This window comes from Prionailurus viverrinus, chromosome F1 (genome assembly GCF_022837055.1).
Source record: "Prionailurus viverrinus isolate Anna chromosome F1, UM_Priviv_1.0, whole genome shotgun sequence".
NCBI classification, from domain to species: domain Eukaryota; kingdom Metazoa; phylum Chordata; class Mammalia; order Carnivora; family Felidae; genus Prionailurus; species Prionailurus viverrinus.
The window spans coordinates 42,214,819-42,237,178 of record NC_062577.1 but is presented as its reverse complement, the minus strand read 5'-3'; the positions used below and the strand labels follow the sequence as shown (position 1 = coordinate 42,237,178).

Genomic DNA, 22,360 nt, shown 5'->3' with positions numbered 1-22,360 from the left:
AAGACCAGCTTCTTGCCCTGAATGACCACAGCCACTTCTGAGGCCCAAGGGGAAAGCATGACAGCCTGTGAATCTAGGAGCCCCACACCCATTCTCTGGGTACCCCAGGCCTTCTTGGAGAAGGTCAGCCTCCGAACAAACTTTTCTCCCTCCCCCTTTCCACCTTCAGGGACCTGGCCTGTACTGCGGTGTGATGGCCAGAGAATGGACTTTGAGGTAGGCCTGGTCTTCAGTCACACTCAGCCAGCTCCATGACCTTGGATAAGTTACTGCACTTCTCTGAGCATTAATCTCGTCAAGCATAAAACGGGAATGAGCTCCTAGGGCGTCCAGGAGGATTCAATGGGGTTCTTGGTGCAGAGCACTGCATGGGGGTGGGGGGACCTCAGCCAACATCCCACCCCCACCCCCGGCACTGCCTTGCCAGGCAGACTCCTTACCCCACTCAGCTCCTGGCGGATGATCTACAGTTTCACCAACCTTCCCCCAGCTAAGTCATTTCAAAGCAAGCACACAAGTGGCTTTTAGTTTTAAAATAATTTTGTTCTGAGGCACTACAGAGAAATCTGAAAAAACAAAACAAACAAAAGTGCATTGGAAAAACACAGTGTTAACATAAGTTTTTAAAAAACAGAAGTAAGGGTTGTCCTGGCCCTCCAGAGCAAGTCAGTGGGGACAGTCCTCAGTGGCGGGGGTCCCTTCTCAGACCTTCTCAGGACCCTTCGAGCGTCCCCCATTCTTGCACTGGGAGCCACTCCCAGTAGTGTGCTCCAAACCCATAAAACAGTGTCAGTCAAAGGGATTTGAGCAGGAGTGCTTTTTCCCTCTGCCCCAGCAGGTAATGGCCATAGCACCCCTCCCTGAGGTCTCCACCTGGTCCTGGGAAGTACCAGTTCACAGTTCCAGCCCCAGCCACTCAGCCTGGGAGCTCTGAACCCCACCCATCCTGTCTGCCTGCCCTGGACCGGCTCTTCAAACACGGCCCCTTTATCTCCGGGATGCCACAGCTGGAAGACTCAACTATTTGGGCAACAGCAGTTCTTGTGCTGAGATCCCCGGGCAGCGTCACCAGAGAGGCTCGTTCATCAGCCACGGTCAAGCTCCACGAGCAGTGGGCTCTCGGCCTCTCCCACTCAAAGAGGCCCAGCCTCGGTATCTCTGCTCTCCATGACACCACAGCGGAGCCAACCACCTCATCACACAGACAGATGACGATGGCAGGAAAGCAAGCACAATGGACACCGGGCTCCCAGCACCAGCTGCCTCACAGAGGCACCAAAGTGCATCCACTCAGCAGCAGTAAATCAGAAATCCTTAGAGCACAGGTGCCTTAAGGACACTGCTTGCCGTGTATGACAGAGGTCTTTGCGAACAGGTGCAGGGGACGGAGCACTTAATCAGGAGCTAGGGAATGAGTCTGGCCTCCAGAGTTACTCAGATCAGGGTTTGAACCCAAGCTCTGCTTCCAATTGACTATGATGTGCCTGGACAATTTGCTTAATCTCAGTAAAATATGGGATTTATTTAGTCTCAACTTCCTCATCTGCAAAATGGAGCTAGCAGTATCTCCCTTGCCAGCAGATTTGTTGCCAACATCAAAGAGAACGTATGTAAAGCATCCAGTATTGCCTGGTAACCATAGTAGGTGCTCAGTAAATGATAGCTGTCATTTTCAACACTATGGGATTCCGGAGTCTGGGTACCCTGCTTCAGCATGTGATGCCAGCCAAAAAAACCTCTCCGTTTTGGGGTCTTCTTCCAAGGTATTACAGTGGTAAGAGTCAGGCAACTTTCCAAGAAGTTCCTCCTACCTGCTCCAGCCTCCCTCCTGCCCTTCCTTTGATGGGCCCAGAGGAGCAGGGCAGGGACATGATGGCGGTGGGGAGAGGGGTGTATTGGAGGGCAGGAAGGTAGAGAGACTGTGATTTGTCAAGTCTGGAGGTCGTGGCAATTGCCAAGATCAACACGATCTATACATTTTTTCATACTCCTGGCTACACTCCTAGCGAGGGTGGAGCAAAGGAATGGAAACTCCCCACTCCGAGGGTCAGGCAGCCAGCTTAGGACATCTGCATCTGTATGTTTCCAGGAAGTCCTCGAACCCCTGGCTTGTTGAGACCATATACTTCCAGTCCCTTGTTTCAGAGGACAGGCCACCCCTGAGGGCGCTCAGCACTCCCTCCCCACCCCCAGCCTGGATGGCCTGGAGACACACAACTGCCCCCCCTCCACTGTACAACCCCAATCCAACACACACACACACACACACACACACACACACACACAGAGCCCATAGAATGTGCCGGAAAGCAAGCCAGGAAGCTAGCAGGAAGGGTCGATGTAGTGGAGAGGAGCGACCTGGAAGCCAGGCCCATGTCTCAGGTCAGAGATTATGGGTCACTCCCACGGACAAGTGAGGTGGGCAGCTGGGCGCACTGAGGCAGATGTCGCTGTGGCAAGAGCCAAGAGGGGTATGCCTGGACACGCTTAAGCCTGGAGCAGATATTCAGTTCCCATGTGAAATAGAGGGCTGGGGTGGGCAGGCTATATGGCAGCAGGCTCCCCCAGGTCAGGCATGCTGAGGAGGGAAAGTGCTCAGGAGGTAAGGTTGGGATGCAGTTGAACTGAGGGCGGGAGGCCACCCCAAGATCTTGGTCTCCACCCTCCCCCAAAGTGACCGGATGGGTTAGATGCATGGCAGGGCTGGGTGGGGTTGATGTGCACTTTTGAGCGACACTTTTGTACTGAAGGGAAAGGCAAAAGGTCCTGCCCAGTTGCTTAGGCACCAAAGGGGATACTAAGAGTCTTTCTGGGACCTTGGTCCTTGGGCCTCATGTATCAGCTGTTCATGCCCCGAGCCTAGCTTCTCCCCTGACTCGTCCCCCGAGAGCCTGGCTGACACTGGGTGCCGGGCTGGCCTGCAGAGGCACAATCCTGCCCCATGTGGGAGGGTGTGGGTGGGCATGCCTCTTGGGCAGGCCCATTACTCATCTGTCTCTAACTTCACATCCCGAGGCCAAAAGCACCAACAAAAAGAAGGTACTGTGTCCTTCCAGGCCGGGGGTGTGGGCTGGGGGAATTCGGGGAGGGGCGGATGGAACAAGGGAGGGCCGGTCAGTTCGCAAGTTCAGACAGATGACACAGGAAGCAAGGGAAGCGTCAGACGGTGCCCTCCCTCCCTGTGCCCAGTGAGGCCGCAGACGTGGGCCTAACCCCAGTGTACCTTTCCTATGTGGTCTGTTTCGTGCCACTTCAGTCTGTGGGTGCTGCACCCTGAAGTATATTTGTATGCTTCCCGTCCTGTGCATATGTGTGTATATGTTTAAAATTATACACAACCTTAATAGGGTTGAGCCACTTTTAACAATGCGTGCTTCAGCCTTAGCTGGTACTAACTGACCCTCTGCTAGAACTATATGCCAGACTGCTCCCTCTGTCCTCTTCTGTCCCCACCCCCTGGCTTTCACTATATTACCTACTTCCTATGTTTATAACATTGACACTCTACCGTAGCCATAATTCTCACAGTTGTCTACAGTTAATTCTACTTTTAAGTTGATTCAGTCTTTTTGCAACAGTGAAACTATTTTTTAATAGTTTGTATTTTAATGAATCTTTTTTTAATGTTTATTTATCTTAAGAGAGGGAAAGAGAGTGTGCGTAAGCGCGAGCAGGGGAGGGGCAGAGGGAGAGGGAGACAGAGAATGTCAAGCAGGCTCCACGCTGTCAGCACAGAGCCCAACGTGGGGCTCAAACCCATGAACTGTGAGATCATGACTGGAGCCAAAACCAAGAGTTGGTCGCTTAACCAACTGAGCCACCCAGGTGCCCCATTAATTAATCCACTGGATGATTGAAAACATTTTTGTAGTATATTTCTATATGCACTATGTTTCCCAATAATGCTTCAAGTACCTTAAAGAGATACACCCCTATGTTATGAGTGGCATTGCAGCACTGTGGCCCCATGCAGCAGTTTCTTGATGACAGTGGTGGTGGGGACAAGATGTGGATGAAGAAAAAATAGAAGTGGGCGAGTCTGCAGGCCCTCAGTGGGATATCACAGAGCATCTCCAAGACTCCTCCCCGCTTTGGTCAATAATAGTAAGAAGCAATACATTCTGGGGAAAGTCAAAGTAAATGATATCAGGCGGGATCCCAGGGTGGGAAAGCCCAATAGATCTCATTCTTCGTGTGCAAGTGTCTGTAGATTTGTCATCTGGATCCTGGGACACCATATCCAAAAAAGTTCAAGTTGTATTTAGGGTATGGCCACACAGATAGAAGTGTAAAGATACGGTACAATTTTTCAACAGGGGCGATTAGAGTATGTGCACCCATCAGGACACATGAGCTCAGAGAGACACAGAGTATTAAACCTTTTTATACAGTTAGGCCCTGTCTTTCCACATAAATCTAGTTATTAGTTTTTCATGTGCACATGCATGCATTCATCCCACATGCATTTTTTGAGGGCCTTCTAAAGTGAACCACTGTTCTAAAGGGTAGCACATTATACCCATAATAGGAACATAATATTCCATAATAGGAACAAGCAGATGATACATATATACACACGCACACACATATATACAGGTATGTCCTATTTTGATTACCACCATGGAAAAAAATAAATCCTATTGCCAGAGCACCTTAAGAAAAAAATTTTTTAAACATTGTAGGCAGTTGGGCTTAAGGGAGTTTTACAAATAGTAACAAGCCCACAGTATCCAAAGCCAGTGTGGAGAGGCCAGATGCCCTCTCAGCTTCAGGCCTGCTCAGGAGGGGCCTCTGTCTCCTCTAGGCATGTGTCACTTTGCTCTGGGTGTAAGAGAGACAAAGCAGGTGGGGTCCTCCCCACCCCCGGGGACTCAGGTTCCTCTCCACCCACCCCTGGGGGCCCCTGTGAAGACACAGGAGGTGTCTGGGTAGCTGATAAAGGACGCGGTCTCTAGCAGTGAGGGGCAGATATGGAACAAGGAGCTTGAGGGTTTTTTGTTTCTTGTTTTGCTTCTATTTGATTATTTTTAAAGCAGATACCATCTCTGAGAAGGGGCAAAGGGTAGTCTAACCTCTTGCTAGCCTCGAGTATACATATATTTTTAAATTTTTTCTTAATGTTTACTTATTTTTGAGAGAGAGAGAGAGAAAGCGTGAGTGGGGGTGGGATAGACAGAGAGGGAGACACAGAATCCAAAGCAGGCTCCAGGCTCCGAGCTGTTGGCACAGAGTCTGACGAGGGGCCCGAACACACGAACTGCAAGATCATGACCTGAGCCAAAGTCGGAGGCTCAACTGACCGAGCCACCCAAGCGCCCCTCGAGTGGATTTCTGAGTGTCCCACAGACCCCAAGGACAAGAACAACTAAATAAGTCTGCAAGAGGTTGTGCCTGGGTGTCTGCGACTACAGGGCAGCAGAGGAAGCTTAGACAGATGTGCAGATATGAATGTGCAGGCAGGTGTATGCTCGGAGGTATGCCCGATCAGAGAGCCAGGAGGTCACAGAAGCCCAGGAGCAAACAGGCTCAGTCCTTTATGGGACAACCAGTCTGCTGCACCCAACTGGTCTTTCCACACCTGCTTTGATGTCACTTGCATGCAAAGTACCCACCGGGTGAAAGGAGACTTTTGGCAGTGAGGAGAAAAGTAAATAGATTGCGTCTGAGGCGCTCTCTGCAGGAGACACACAAAAGCTTCTTTACAGCTGTGTCCCTGTAGCCAGGACCACCAGAGATTCCTGGAAAGACCCAGGCCGTTTCCGCTGACCCCGGAGAAGCCTTTTAAAATGATAGATGACTTATTCCTTGGCAACATGCTTGCTTAGCTCTAATGAGGCCCGGTGGGCTAATCTAGCCTTGCTTGTTAATTAAGTGGTGCGGTAAACTCAATGATAGGAATTTTTCCAGAGAGAGTGTTTGAGTTTCATGCCTCTCCTCCACTTCTGCCCAGGCAACCTCCAAACCCCATCTCTTTCACTGAGGTGCAGGCAGCTAGCACACCCGACCCAGGTGTGATGGCAGAGCACCCCAGCAGGGGGCTCGCACAGAGGACCCACTGGGAACAGTTACTGAGAGTCTTTCTGGGAGCAGCTGCCAACAAGGGACCTGCATCACGTCAACTGGTTTACATCCAATGTCATGTTTAACCCATGTGACACCAACTTGAGGTCAGAATTCTTTGCCCAGCTTACACTGGGAAAAACCAAGGCTCAGAGAGGTTCATCTGTATGAGGAAGGCCCTCCTGCCAGGAATCCGAGGTCCAGACTCAATTCAGCTTGGCTCCACGCTGGTTTTCTTAAAGGCCACACTGCAGGCTGCTCACGGATTCCTGCAAGTCAGCTCTTCTAGAAATCTGCAGCCCACTGTCTACCGCTGCCATCATCGCTGAGCGCCCTGTCTCCCCTCTTCCCATCCATTAAGTCTAAATGCTAACACGAGTTCAACGAGCACACTGTAGCCACAGTGCGGCAATTTCTCTGACCTTAATGCTGCCACTCCAAGCCTGATTGATTTTCTTAAATCTATATAACTCCTTGGGCTGAATAGCAAAGGAGCAAGGGAATGATCTGTGGAATAATTCTTGCGGGAGGGAGGATGAACAGGAAGACGCAAGTGAGGGTTTAAATTGAGGAACTCAGCATCCAGCTGTCTTCTCGTGGAGGGCCGCAGTATGCATGAGCCACTGATGAGGATAAATTATGCAGGCTGGCTAAGAGTATTTGTCTCCAAATGGGGATTAGGTCAAGTTGAATTAAAATTCCCACTTCTCCAGAGGTAAAACATCAATCAGGAAAAAATCAAATTCTCCAGAGTCAAGACCACGTTGTCTTTTAAACTCTGCTTCCGAAATCTCAGCCCAGAGATGGCTGTTCAGTTTAGTTCCATCTCTAAAACTCAGCACCGTGACCCACTGGATGTCCCTCCAATTCCTGAATGTGTATGAGAACAGTGGGGAGACAAATGGGGCAGGGAGCCCCAAGGAAAGCTTTGTGCTCCAAAGATCCAGCCATCAAAGGGAAGCAGCAAATGGTCAGAAGATGAGTAGAATCTAGGGCAAGGCGTCCCAGGCCTGGCTGTGTATTCCTGGTCCCTAACAAGGGGCCTCACTTCCCTGAGCCGTCACATCTGTGAAATAACATAATCCCCTTTGCACTCCCACTGCACAGGGATCTGGAGGGAATACGACATGTTAAAAATAAACAAACAAACATAAGTGCTTTGACTCTTTGGTAGAAGGGGCTGTAGGATACTGAGATAGCATGACACAGCAGAAAAACCATAAGCTGAAGGCAGGTGCCCAGGCCCCCAACTTTGGTTGGCCTCAGCGCTCTCTCTTTGAAAAAAAGGAAGTATACGGGCACCTGAGTGTCTCAGTCAGTTGGGTGTCCGACTTCAGCTCAGGTCATGATCTCGAGGTTCGTGAGTTCAAGCCCCATATTGGGCTCACTGCTGTAAGCACAGAGCCTGCTTTGGGTTCTCTGCCCCTCTCCCATTTGTGCTCTTTCAAAAATAAGCAAACATTTAAAGAAAGAAAAGAAAGAAAGAAAGAAAGAAAGAAAGAAAGAAAGAAAGAAAGAAAGAAAAGAAAGAAAAAGAAAGAAAGGGAGAGAAAGAAAGAAAGATAGAGAGAAAGAAATTAGGACAACCTAAGTTTCCATGAAAATTTGTTACTGTCTCTCCTTCTTATCTTCCATATTATGCCCTTATCCTTCCCTAGGCGAGGACTGTTCCCCCACTAACTAGTGCTCAGGGAAAGAAACTGGAGCCCAGACATCGCCTGAGGCTGGGCTCCTGTCCCCTGTGTCCTGGCCAGTAGTCCCTAGCCCCACAAAGCTTGCATTGGGGCCACACAGGCACCTCCCCTAACCCTGGAGATGAGAAACCCCTGCCTAGGAAACGTCACCGCCCCTGGGTCCTTGGGAGGCTGACTCTGCAGTGTGGCAAGGTTTCAGGCCCCTCAGGACTAAAACGGTGTCATCCAAGTGCCCATCTTCCAACAGCTCAGGGGCCCAGATTAAGATGACTTCTTGGCCTTAATTTTCAGCTGAGGAAGAGCTGTTAGAACCCACAGCCAACCTGGGCCTATGAAACGGGCTGCCCGTGTACTGTCAGACCTGCCATTCCACCTAAAGCTGGCAGGGTGGCAGTGCCTGAGCTTTGGCCCCTGGGGCGTCAGGAGGGCCAAGGAGTGGTGCTGAGCTCAGCGGCAAATTCTAGGCTGCAAGAGGTCTCCTGGCCTTCCTTCCTCATGGAAAAGGCCCCTAGGCTGAGGCCTTGGAACCCAAGAACCCCACCCCCCACCCCCGAGGGCCCCTAGCTGGAGCACCTTGGACGTACCGCGAGCCAGCCGGGCCTCGTGGCAGAACTTCTGCAGGGCCTGGAGCCTCTTCGATCCAGAGCGGCTCTTGGGGAGCCTGCAGAAGAGGCGCTGGAGCCTCGCCATAACTGGGCCGAAGCAGGCAGTGGCCGCCTCCTCACCCCCGCCCTCGGTCATCCCGCTGCAGGAGATCGATGCCTTTTTTCCAGGCCAGCCGGCAGGGATGGAGCGATGAGTGGAGAGTCACTAGCCCTGGGAGGATCCCGGGGCCCTCCTGTGACGGGGGTTTGCTCCAATCAGCCCAGCCAGCTGCTTTTCCCAGAGGAAGTCACAGGCACCTGGGACGCGGGCCCCTGCACCAGCACAGCCTGACCAATGCCTTCTCCTTCCTAGCTAAGGTCCTTTCCCTCCACCTCCCCCAATGGAAAACTTTCTATTCCTGGGGCTTTTAGCTTGATAAGATAAAAATGCCCCCACCAAACAGGCTGCAGGAAAGAGCCTGTCTCGAGCTTCACCCCTCAGGAGTGCCTGAGAGCCTGAAAATCAATGTCTCCAAAGTTTCAACAGACAGCAGAAGTGACCAGTTATCTCACACCATGTGCCTGGCCCAAGAGCTCATTAATGGATTTCTTTGGGGATGGCAGATTAATAATGCTTTACCAGCTATATAGGCTCCTGAGGGACGACGGGGCTAATTCACATCCTCCCATGCTAAGCCCAGGGTAGGGGAAGAGTGAAGGCTTTCAGCCGACTGGGCCCATGAAAAGGCAGAGGGTCAGACCATTTATCTGAGCCCACATACCTGAGCAGAGAGAGGTCTCAGAGAGGTCTCAGAGAGGTCTGTTGCTCTCTGAGCAAAAGAAGGAAGAAAGAGAAAGGAAGAAAAGAATAGAGCCTATCATAAATAGGACAGGAATGTTCTCTTGCCCTGAAACAGTACTCACGGGGCATCATTGCCTCAACACTGACTCCCAGAAGCAACCAAGTCCCAATGGGGAAGTTCCCAGAGGCCCTGTCACCAAGGCCAAGACAGGCAGCACAGCCTTCCAGGAAAGCCGCTGGAGAGGGGTGCCTGCTCCCGGGCTGCCCAGAGATTCCAGAACTCATTTGCCAACCACCAGCGGGGGCCAGTTTCAGATGAAGGAGGGACACATGTCCTGCATTGCAGAGGACTCAGGAGTGCTCGGAAATGAAGATGCATTCACACCTCTGTGCTCTGGTCACATGGTATTCGGTTCGGGAAGTCAACGTCCATGGGTTCAGGCGTGAGCTCTGTTATTCCTCATGCAACCACCAACCTGGATCTGCTCCTCTGTGCTGCAGTTTGCCCCCAGGTCACAAAGAATGCTGAGCGGTATCCTAGCCCAAGGCCATGTCCTCGGGCCCACTTAGAGAAGAAAATGTTGGTAGAACAAATCTTTCAAACAGGCCGTCCATCATCTGCCTTCCTCCTAGGAAATCTGGCTAGAAGGTCCTCATGTTAGATCACCCCTCAGTATTGAGGACCTCAGTACTTGGTGCAGTAACAATAAAAACTTGTTTGTAAGCTTGACAATAAAAGCACATTGTTTATAAGTGATTCATTTAAGACAGAAATGCCCTAAAATGGCACCCTTTCTCAGGCCCAGACATTGGTTCTTTCTCCCTCATTCTTCCTCAGGGAGATGGGGCTGCCACTGGCCTTTTTTTTGTGCCCCCACCCCTCAGTTTATCCAGCAACTTCTGCACAGAAGAGGATGGCAAGTGAGTCCAGATCCTGAAACAACACTTGGGGCCACCAAGCAAGGGGGTCCGGAACTTCCGGCCGGGTGAGCCCAGGCTGGGGGGAGGGGAGGCCTTCCCATTCCAGCTCTCAGGGAAGGAAACATGTGTGCTAGAGAACTTCTAGTATGAGTCACAGGTAAGGGGGAAAACCCCTCCTGAATGCCCCCCTTGGGTGCAAGGATATACTGCTCTCACTTCTCCTTTCTCCTCATTGCAGAGCTGTTCTTTGACAGGTTAAGCCACTGGCGAGTTCTCTCTCAGCAGGAGAGAACTGGCAGACACTGAAGAAGGAAGGGGCCTTGGGAGGCTTTAGAATCTTCACTCCTGACCCTTTGAAAACTGGGTAGGAAGAAAAATGTAGGGGTATTTTAGGAGGAGAACTATCTAGGGGTGGGGAGATGTATGATGACTTCTCATAGCCCCCCAACATCTAAGCACCAACCAGATGACCTGCCTGCTGAGGAGAGAGTCCAGCCCAGGCCCAACGCAGTTTGAAGAGACAGGCTTCCCTATTTCAAGTGCCGGGGCTACGATATATTCTCACCTTGAAATGCCCTATTCATAGAGAGGTAACCCCAGATTGCCTTTGAAAATACACATCACCAGAATAGACATTTACATACCGTGTGTTCAATCCTTTCTCTCAAAACTCAAGTTGCAGCTGGAATCTGTTGTTCCATTGAATAGTAAGGCATCTCTGAGGGTTTTTGTTTTCTTTTAAATCCTTTCCTCAGTTGCAGAAAGGACATAATTGTTTCAACAGAAACCACAAAACCTCCAGCTTCCATTCAATTTGAATGGAAAAAACAGCTTCCTCCAAGTCAGCAAGGAAAATAAGCAATGATACCCAAATGTAAGACTGATCTGGACAAACAGAGAGTCAGAGATGGGGTGAGAGTGAGGAGGTGGGGGTTCCCCAAATCTGCTCGTCCTCACGTGGTCACATTCCTGCCCGGGATGGAACCAGAGGTCTGTGAGGCAAACCTCGGTTCCTATCACAGCCCCTATGCAAACTTTCTTCATCCTAGCTGTCCCTTCTGAGGCTCAGCCTAACTTCGCTGTGGTTCCTGGTTAGCTCTGTGTCATGAACTGTGACCCTGGGTCATGGCAAGGAGGAGGCATGGAACAGGAAGAGACCTCCTACCTGCTTTTTCATGCCAACCCCCCTATATACTCCAAACACCAATGGGGTGGGGCAGGGCCAGAGAGAGACCCTTGTTTCTTTTATCTTGGGACTTAGAAAAACTTCACCTTTTGTTTAAAGATCTCATGATTTACACATGCTGAAGATCTACTTAGAAACCAAACTCTGGAAACAGGCCTAAGTGCAGCCAACTCTCAGTTATCCAGGTGCTGGCTGACTGTGCAGCTGTCACGTGGCTTACCCACCCTTGGCTCACCCCCTTTTTTTTCCTCTGCACTTCTTTTTATGGACCTTTCAGCATCACTGACAGAAGGGAGGCAGATGAATGAGGAAGCTCAACTAACTCGCATGTTCAGGGACATTAGTTCATAAGGCAAAATGCTTGCTGGATTCTGGTGCTGATTTTGCCACTACTGACTCTTGCGGAGGTCATCTGCCTCCCTGAAGGCTGTGCCTTCTCACCTGTGAAGGGGCCATGGTCCCACCAGCCCTGCCCACCTCACAAGCCCAGGCACAAGAACAGGCTTCAGGTTCAGCCAGGTCATCTCTGAGATAAAAGTTCTCTCTGCCCCACACTTGTTATTCTCAACTCTTGTCATTCCACGTAAATATTCCCATCCCACCAGGCTCATAGGACACCAATTTGCATCTATAGCAAACACAATGATAATTCTTTCCCAGAGCCAGCATCCAGTAAAAACAAAACATAACAAGATTAAAAAAAAATCAACAAAAGGAAAAAAAAACACAAAAGGATTAAAAAAAACAGGCAAAGAATATCATCCTTCTTTTAGGGCTGACTTTCAGATGCGATTTCTTTTTTCTTTTTTAAGTGTTTTTCTTTTAATGGCTCCTTTATTTTTGAGAGAGAGAAAGAGCATGAGTGGGGGAGGGGCAGAGAGAAGAGACAGAGGATCCGAAACAGGCTCTGTGCTGACAGCAGAGAACCCGACGTGGGGCTCCAACTCACGAACTGTGAGATCATGACCTGAGCCCAAGTTGGATGTTCAACCAACCGGACCAGCCCGGTGGTGTGATTTCTAAAAGGTCCATGTAAGCCAAGTTTCCATTTTTCTAGCAGCATTAGCCAATAGCCACTGCAGATATCTGGGTAAGATCTGCCCTGCCCTGAAAATGTTTGTTCAAGAAACAAGGAGGGGGAGCAGAAGGTGGGGTGCAGGCCCTCCACTGCAGAGTAAACACGACCCAGCCCCTCTGTGGTCACAGGTGAGTGACGTACCCTGCTCCCTGCCTCCCAGTGACACATTGGAATGAACAGACTAGACTTTCCAACACCACCCTTCTTACAAACCCTCAGTACAATGTGAGCTGGGACTTTTCTCCCTGATGCCCTTAATGGGGCCAGAGCAGTAGGCGAGGGTAGGAAAATCCTGAAGAAAATCAGGGATGTGCTACAGAAACCAGGGGTTGCCAGACCCCTCAATCAGGACAGGACACTGTCCCCTGGGAGGCTGCACGCATGGCTACCTTGCCAGGAGGGACCCCTGCTGGTCCTCTTCCTTCCCCTCCCAAAAGGGCAAAATGAGAACCCAGCATCACTGCCTTTTCTACAGGTGCATCTCTCAAGAACTTTCTCTATGCCAGGAACCACAGGCAGGCTAGAACACGCCCCACATGAACTTGTTGGCCACCTTGGCCACCATGCAGAGCTCCTGGGGTGCAGCGAGCTCTGCCCCTGTCTCCTCAGCATGGTGTGTGCAGTGCTTCAGAGAACTTCCAAGCATCACCTCCCCTGGTCTGAGTCAAGATAGTCTTGACCTTGGGGCGGGGCTCCCCATGACCACTGTTATTCCACTTAAACCAGTGTCCCCAAGGAAGAGAGCCTGCTGCCCTGCCTGACATCATCCCCTTGGCCTCCTTGCTCTTTCCCCAAAGTCTAAAAGCTGGCTCAGCTCCCCTCCCAACCCGGAGATCCTGCCCTGAACATGTGGACGGAAGCTTGCCAAATCCCTCGGAAAAAAAACCACAAGTGACTACATGCCCAGCCATCTACCGGGTCAGGGCTGGCCTTCCCAGCGCCAGCGCCTCTGGCACTTCCCGACCCAGACAGCAGGGAGCCAGAACCGTGCCGGGGCGGTGGGTGGCCTGGGGGATGGACAGCACTTGGCCACCGGCACAGCAGGTCTCCAAGTGAGAGGCAAGGCTGGCTGCTGACTGAAGCTCGGTCTGGGGGTGGGGGGTGGGGAGACATTCCATCTGCGTGCTCTGCGCACCCACAAATACTCACCTGCCCAAGATTATTCACCTTGTCATCTGAGGAATGCGAACAGGAAGAGCCTCTAATAAGGCCAGAGGTGTATTTACAGCTTCCTCACCAGCCTTAATAGTATCCTGGACTGAGCAAGAGTGGCTACCTGCTCTTTCCAGGGGGAAACTGAGGCATGGTACGGGGAGCCAGAGAGGGCTCCATGGAAGAGCCTTGGGGGGAGGGGGGGAGGATGCTGCTTCCGACACAGAAATGCTGGGCACGGCCAAAGGAGGGAAATGACCTGAGATGGCCTCCAAGGCCTTCAAGGTCTGTCACGTTCACCCCACCTGAGAGGTTCTAACCTTGTCCCGCCCCTAGCCAGGCAGACGATCGACGCCTCCCTGCCTATGTAAGACCTTGGCGGCAGCATCCCTGTGTGCTGACCTCAGGAAGCCATTCTGGGGATGAATATGGAAGCAAGCATGAAAACCCTTTGGGTTCTTCGTGGGAAAATCACGACTGGCCTGTGAAGAATCTTTCCTGTGCTCAGAGGTGGGCTGGGCCTAAGCCAGCTCTCTGTGGCTGAAGTCACTTCACCAGCCAGGCAGGGCCCTTGGGGCCGAGCTGGGGGCTGTCTTTTCTCCGTCACTCAGGGCATGCCTGCCAGGCTTGACACAGGCTGAGTGACCGATAAACTTGGGAGGAAGAGAGAGGATCCCGGACCAAACCCTCAGCACTGACGGGAGATGACAATTCACTTCCACCTAATAACTCCGCAGGATCAGCAGGCGAACACACACGTTCATTACCAAGTCTAATTAGGCTGGCAGACAAGTGGCATTAATCATTTTTGACTGTACCTGGGATTCAAGCCCCTTCCCTCCATAATCAGAAATTTTCATGCTCTGATGAAGAGGGGGGACAATTAAGCCCACATTTAATCCTTTCAATTTCATCTTTTGAGAAGACAGGAAGCAGGGAGGAGAGGAAACAGGATACAGCTTGGGGACCTCAGAAGCCTCCCTCGGAGCATTCCAGGTCTGTTCTCTGCCCCCAAACACACACACACACACACACACACACACACACACACACACACACACACCACTAGGACCCAAAGAGAAGAGCCCAGTTAGAGCCAGCAGTGGGAGGAATCACAGGTGGGGGATTCTACTCTCTTCAACAACTCAACGTCCGTTTCTCTAACCTCCACAGCCAAACACGAGCCTAAATCAATGAAAACACTTCAAGCCACACACTTCAGTGCTGCTGGGTGTGCTGGACAAATAAAATACTTTCCAAGTGCCCAAGATTTCTAGGTCTGCTACAGGAAAACTCAGTGTCAATGTCCCAGTCACCCCTTTTACAAAGAACTCATGGCCAGAGAGGATTCCACACGATCCAGTGGCTGTCATGTGGGTGGTTCTAGTCTTTACAGAGAGGTGGGTTGAGCCCAGCCATTAATGAAGTGACAAGACAGAGCTGGGAGGGCTGGACAAGGAGCCCTGTGCAATATCAGTCTCCCTCACCCCAGAAGGTCCCCTGCCCCTGAGGTCTCATGGCAAATGCTTCCTATTCACATCATAATTAAACATCTATCACAGAAGAGGGGTAAGACAATGAGCCCCAGGGCCCCCCTTTCAACCCTGTAATTCCAATCACTTAACAATTCATAGCTCTGAATGATGCTGCCTTCAAGGAAGACTCTAGACACCCACTAGCATCATGCCCAAGCATCCCTCCTTGAGTGCTGAGCTGGTCTTAGGTTTCCCCATTTTCCATACTTTCCATAGTCCAGGATGGCTTCCATATCCACAAAACTAGATGAAAGGTAAAAGGCCAACTCTCTGTGCCTTCTACAGAAGACAGGGTCCATAACCTCTAAAGGACATTACCTGTTACCAAAGCCAAAGGGCAGCCAGTGAGTTTCTGGCTTGTTTGCTGTTGACACTGCCCTCCCAGAATGCTGGAAATGGATCCTCACCAGTGCCACTGTCCCCATCCTAAAACATACACATGCATTCACAAAATTCTGTCTCTCTTCCGATCTCCACTGGATTTCCTTCTCCATCTAACAAACATGATTTCTTTAATCCTGGAAATTAATATTAACTCTGAGTCTCCCTGTTGGCAAATCCAGCATTAACCAGAGTCAGTTATAGACCTAGAAGGAGTAAACTTAAGTTAGAGGGGCTTTCACTAAACAGACAGGCATGCACCTTTCTAAAAGTCTCCCTCAGGGGCACCTGGGTGGCACAGTCGGTTGAGAGTCAGACTTCGCTCAGGTCAAGATCTCGAGGTCCATGAGTTCGAGCCCCACATCGGGCTCCGTGCTGACAGCTCAGAGCTTGGAGCCTGCTTCAGATTCTGTGTCTCCCTTTCTCTCTGCCATTCTCCCTCTCTCTCTCTCTCTCTCTCTCTCTCAAAAATAAACATTAAAAAATTTTTTTACAGTCTCCCTTATTAAAAGCCCATTTTGCCAACACCCATCGCCAGCCTCCTGCCCAGACAGATGTCATTTGCATACCACTGCCCTTTTGCTTACTTCCAAGAGCAGAGAGATTTAAGAGTAAAAACAAGCCACCACCTTCATCAACTGCTACTTACTGAGGCTGCTCTGTGCCTGGAACTTTGTTGGAGGCAAGTGATATAAAGACAAGGCACCAGTGTCTTGACGCTCCCTAAGCCACTGGCATTCAGTGAGGATGAAGATGTTCCACAACCGCGGCAGGGGCAGAAAGGGCCTTTCTAGAGGGAATTAATACTTGCACTTCTTGGGATGCTCATGGCCCTCGCTTCCCCACTTAGCTCAGCCAGGCAGGGTTTGAAAACTGTACTCACTGCTTGGAAAGGTGATCTTAAGAGGTGTCATGAGCCCAGACATATTGTTACAGCTGTTGGATGGGAGGGGATAATAATAACATTCATATTGCACTAAGCGTTCATAATGCCTTTTGCAGGGCACTGTGCTAAGCGCTTTACATATATTAATTCACTTAATTCTCATATTAACACAATGAATTAGGTATGTCATTATCCCTGTTTTTTAAAACAAGGAAGCAGAGCACAGAGATGCCCAGACTCACACAGAGATTAAGTGGCAGAGTAAAGATTCAAACTCAGTTCTTCTGGTTTCAGTCTCTCCTTTTAATCGCTGCATGGTACTACCTTTGTAAAGCCATATTTTTGAGCCTCACTTTTCAAAACAAAGATAAAACAAACCAACCCCATCATGGAATTAGATCTTCAACTGTAAGAAAGATGCTCAGTGAGTTTGGCCAGCTGTGTCTTCACCTGCCAGCGCTCATTTGCACATCAGAACATTTCTCAACTGTTCCCATCAAGCCACAGGTCCACAACCAGTTAAATATTAATAATGACAAACAGAGACTCCGCTCATTAGTCCCTTGATTCCAGCTCTGCCCCTTCTCTGGTGCTCAGACACCTCTAGTTGATACAGTCCCCAAATGTCTTAGTACAAAGTAGAATTCCAATAAAGCAGATTTCCCAGGGTTCCAGCACAACTAAATCCATGACAGTGAGAATACTGCCTCTCTCTGCGTTTATAGAATTGATGGACACGGTAAGGTACCCTAGGACCCTTGAGAGGGCGAAAGTTGCCGACACATCCACGGGCAAGTTGCATTTGATTCTCCTGGAAAGCCAGGGACATTTACCAAGTGACAGCAGCCCTCCACCCACAATACATCCCTCTATAAATTTTGCTCTTTCCTTTTGTATCAGCACCTAAATTGTGAGTTAAGGTGGTGGAGGGAGCAACACCGACTTTCCCCTCCGATCCTTCCCTCCCACTTGACCCTGGCTTAGAATATGAGCTTTCCTTCCCTAAAGCCAGCTGCAGTAAGAGGCACAGGGTACAGCCTCTGCTGGGAACTGCAGAGAGAGGCGAGGGAGGGTTTTCCTGATGCAGAAGTAGCTGCTGCCTGGCCAGTGCTGCAGCAGGATGGGAGACAGGGGCCTGCTGTCATGGCGGAAGGGCCTTTGCTGAAAAGATGCAAACCACAACTCATTTCCAGAGATGCTTGCTAGGGGTTGTGCCATGTTCTGTGCTTTGTACTTCAGATATTTAAACTATCTCTATAAACGCACAGACCCATGGATGTGGACATCTTCCACCAAACATGGCAACTTCAAATATGGGGGTGGGGAGAGGACACCCCTTAAAGAAATACACACACCTAACTGTAGGAAGAGAAAAATAATACGCCCCCCCCGCCCCCCGCCCCCCGCCCCTGCCAAGAAGACTGCAAATTTGCTCAGAAAGTCTACAACACTGGGTGTCCAGTGATCCACAGGCAGGCTTTGAGAAGAGTGTGGCTCAGAAGAAGCCTGGAGGGGCCTGAGAGCTCCGAGGAGGAAAGTATTGGGCAGGGAGTTGGGGAATTTTAGAGCCTGGTGACTGGGGCAGTAACCGAAGAGTTGAGGGGGGAGGAGGAGGGGAGGGGGAGGCAGTGGCAGGACACAGCCAAACATTAGAGCAGAGTCCAAAGGTTTGAGGGGCCAGAGGTGGAAGGCAAGAGGGGGCACAGGTCCAGGGTAACCTCAGGTTCGCTTCAACCTCACAGTCCATTTCCATCCAAAGCCTAACCAGGTCTCTTCCCTGTTCCTGCAATGCTCCCTGAAGGAGAGGTGTGCCATAGGCGGACATGTACCATGGGCCTGTACCACAGGCGACAAACCAGCCATTTCCCCATTAACCCTAATAAGCATGGGTCTAAGGGCCATCTCAATACCAGTCTCACAACCCTCTGTCAAGAACTTACAGCAAAAGCAAGAAGGTGCGTGAGATACAACGGAATGACCTTGCCGGCGTGGCCGTCATCCGCAACCTGTGTGTGTGTGTGTGTGTGTGTGTGTGTGTGTGTGTGTGTGTGTGTGTGTGTGGCGGGGCGAAGTGTGTACCTGTCAGGGACAGAGCTATTTGTTAAATACCGCATCACCATACCTGGGCAGTAGGCAGTCACTAAAGCATACCGGGCAGGGGACTAAGAAGCAGAGTCTCCCGGACGCGTCTCCCTTAGTCGAAGTGGAGAAGGTCAATGGCCCTGTCTCCTGCCCCAGCCCCCTCGCAGTTCCCCGCCCGCGGACTGCGGTCTTCCCGCGCGCCCCTCCCCTGCCATGCCCTCAACACTCACTAGCGCAGCGCAGCGCCTGCCGCAGCACCTCTCGTCCGCACAGGTCACACCAGCCCCGGCCGCTCCGCAGCGCCAGTTCAGCGAAGCGGTGCCCCTCGCCTCGCTCCACCGGGACGCGAGGATCCTGCGGCTGCTCGAAGATGCTCCGTACGTCGCGGGGCCGGGGCGCCCCAGGCCGCCGCCGCAGCCTCTGCTGCAGACCAGGCCGGAGAGGGCGAGCGGGTCGGGAGGCCCGAGGTTGGGGCTCCGGGTCCCCCCGGGCAGCCCTCCGGGCGCCGCGCCCCTCGTGCGCCCCGCGCGCAGTGGAGAGGGGAGCGGGGGCGCAGCGGCGAGAGGAGCGGCCGGGGGGCGGCGGCTGCGGCGGCTCGTGGCCGCTCAGACTCTGCAGGTAGCGCGGCGGTTCTGGGTCCAAGAGCAGCGGGTAGGGACGCTGCCCGATGGCCGGGGACGCCATGGCCATGCCGGGCCAACGGCGGCGGTTCGCGGCGGTGGCGCTGCTCCCGAGTCAGCCTCGAGAGAAGGGCGGCCCCACACGAGCGCGCCTTTAAAGGGACCGCAGCCTGCAGGGCGGGGCGGAGGCGGGGAGACTTGCGCGAGGCAGGAAGGACGCCCCAGGGATCCGCCGACCCGCCGAGCGGCTGGGGGCGCGGGAGCGAGCGCGGATTTAGGCGCGTCTTCGGCAAGCGGACGGGACCGCTGGGGCAGCTAAGAGGCGTTGCTGGGCGGGCCGTCTGCCCTCAGCCCTGCCTCCTTCCCTCTCCCATCACGGCCCCCCAAACCAGATACCCCCCATAACCGCACCCCAACACGCCCCGGTGAGGGAGCAGGCGGCCAGGAAGGGCTTGGGAACTAGCTGCGGGTGGGTCTGTGAATAGGTCCCGAGGCCCGTGTCCGCGCGCCACCCTCCGGCTTTTCCCGCCCACGGGAGAGTGTGCGCCTCGGCGCCCCTCGCCGCACCCCCCCCCCCTACCCCGGGCCACCCTGCCCCGCGTGGGTCGGGAATGCGCCGTCGGCGCTTGCGCTCCCGCAGCGGCTCCGAGTCCGGTGACGCCGAGGCACGCGCGGCTGCAGACGCTTCCGATGCTGACCGCGGGAAGCCGCCTACTCGGCGGCCGAGGCTGTCCGCGTGCGACTTTCACTCTCGCTGGATTTCCCCTCCGTCGGCAGCCCTGCCTGGTAGGATATTCCTTTCCCGGAAGACTGGGGTTATGATCCGGGGCCCTGGATCGCCCGGACTTGGGAGAGCTTATCTTCCTAAGACAAAACCTCCTCCTCCCACAGCTGCTCTAGTAACTCCTGTGGAAACATCAGCCCCTCCAAAAGCCCTACTTCGTATTAGTGATGGACGGCTCACTTGTGGGACCCGGAGAGTCCTTTTGTGCTGGCGCCAGACCAGGCTTCATAACCTCCTCTGTCCCTTCCATTTGAACGCTCCGATTTCACCGTCTTCAAAGTCTTAATACTTTTTGAGCAAGGGCCCGGCAGTTTCTTTTTACGCTAGGTCCCACAAATTACGTATCCTGTCCTGATCGTCTCTCGCGGGCGGGAACAGGACTGCTGGATCTTTGAATCCGCCAGCTGCACGACCCCGGGCCCTCTCCAGCCTCTGTACTTTTGTTTGTTTATTTATTTATTTATTTATTTATTTATTACCCGTAAATTAGTCTGGGAGTGGGAAGACAGGTAAATGCTTTTGCGATCCACGGCTCTGATGCGGTGACCACTGCCTGTCCTTTTAAAACTTGGGGTTCAGTTTGGTTGATTTAGCAGAGGTCACCAGCAACCGACTTTGCAAATAGTCTAAATTCCTAAAGACCTCAGACTTGTTCTTCCCAAGCCAGAGATGGGACTCCCCCTAGTGTCTGATAGGGGAATCTTCACTTTTGCTTTTAGTTTCCCTTTGAAGGTAATTTTTAGGTAATTCCTAAAATTTCAGGAGTCTAGCAGCCAGGGAATTCCCAGCCTGCCTTGACCCATGACAGGAGAGAGGAGAGGAGAGAATGTGCACCATCCGCTCCCCTCTTCCACCTCTCCCCTCCCCTGTCTGAACCTTGCTTTCTCTACCTTCAGTGCTTTTCAAACTTTGGTGTGCATCACAATTACTTGGAGGGCTTGTTAAATCACAGATTACTGGGCTCCACCCCCAGAATTTCTGATCAGTATGAGTTTAGGGCTGAGGTGTGAGATTTTGCCTTTTTTAATTTTAATTATTTTTTTGAGAGAGAGAGAGTGTGTGTGCAGGGAAGGGAGAGAGAGAATCCCAAGCAGATTCCACACTGTCAGTGCAGAGCCCGATGCAGGGCTTGAACTGTGAGATCATGACCTGAGCCAGAACCAAAAGTTGGACACTCAACTGACTGGACACTCAACTGACTGTCAGTTGACTGGACACTCAACTACCCAGGCGCCCTGAGATTTTGCGTTTTTAACAAATCCCTAGGTGGTGTAGCTGCCGGTGGTCCAGGGACTCCAGTACTCTAGATCCAAGGTGCTGATAAGGTGGGCTTCCCTGTTCTTTTCCCCACAGGGCAGGTGAACTTCAGTGGACACAACTGAGAAAAACTCCATAGGCGGGGGCGGCAGGAGGGCTATCCCTGAATGCTTTCTGCTGAATATTTGCAAAGAAAAGTACAATTTGCCTTTTTGGTCTCTTTCTCCCCCTTCTCCCACTTTTTCTGCAAATAGTTTTCTCAGAGTTGTTGCAGAAACCTGTATTGCACGTAAATACCTGCTCATATCCACCCTTTGTTATCCATCCATCTCCACGGACTTGAGAGTTGTTGGAGGAGATCACTGTCTCCCAGGAGGCAGTGAGCTGGGTGAGGTCCAGGGCGTGCACCCAGCTTGAGCTCTGGTTGACAGCTTGCTGTGGCAAGAAGGGACCTGGTAATGAGTACATCATTTGGAAGGCCAGTTCTGAAATGCCGCTTGTGAAATAATTGCCAACAGTCACCATCTCTGCCCTCCATTGCACTCCCCACCCCCTTTCCAGGCATGGGTTTGGGCAGCTCGTCCCAGATCCCCTGGATGGAGAGGCTCATGGGATGGGTGTCTAGAATCACCGGACATAAACGCCTTCCCAGTTGCCTGAGCTGCGCACAAAAATGATCTGGGCTTCCTTTCCTGATGCAGCTCTGATTTGGAAGAATGGTGATGACTGCTCTCAGCCCTGAATGGGGGAGGTGGTTGTGCAGGGCCAGAGCCCTGCATTTGGCTTCTGGGATGGGAACGGAGATGAAAACGGAGATAACGTAACCTCATGTAATCAACCCAAAAAGTTTATCAAGTTTATCTTAAGGTTCATCTCCCTGAGCCAAGAATTGAGGCTGGGAGAAATAGTTGCCTCCCCAGAGCCCCAGCTGGAGGCTCCCTGGCTGGGACTCGCCTCCTCTGATGCCATCTTGCCCAGCCCAGCCCGTCCCACAACTCTCTCTCTCTCTCTCTCTCTCTCTCTGTCTCTCTCTCTCTCTCACACACACAAGTCAGTCCTCCTTCCCCAGGGAGGAAGTACTAAATAAACTCTAGTCTCGTTGTAGGGTCAGGACCATGACCGATGTACTGTAGTGGCTGATGCTTGAGGTTCAGAACTGTTTGGACCGGTCTTTGGTCATGCCAGCTACCCGGGTAGGACCACAGCATCTGCTGAGACACCTCCCCTGGGAGTTTTTCCCATGTTAGCAGATCCTCTTGTCTCAGAGCCATTGACTTTTTTCTGTTTGTGACTCACCCCCAGAAGAGTAGGTGTGCTGTTTTTATTTTTGACCAAGGG

At 51.9% G+C, this 22,360-nt stretch overlaps 1 protein-coding gene across 1 annotated transcript in view; it reads right to left on the bottom strand.

The window, feature by feature from the left end:
* RASSF5 (Ras association domain family member 5) overlaps positions 1–19,118 on the bottom strand; it is a 66,791-nt gene extending 47,673 nt beyond the window's left edge. Inside the window, exon 1 of the mRNA XM_047840442.1 lies at positions 18,592–19,118. Coding sequence (XP_047696398.1) covers positions 18,592–19,051 — 460 coding nt within the window. The 5' untranslated portion in view covers positions 19,052–19,118. The remainder of the gene's footprint in view (positions 1–18,591) is intronic.
* Between the last annotated feature and the right edge of the window lie 3,242 nt (positions 19,119–22,360).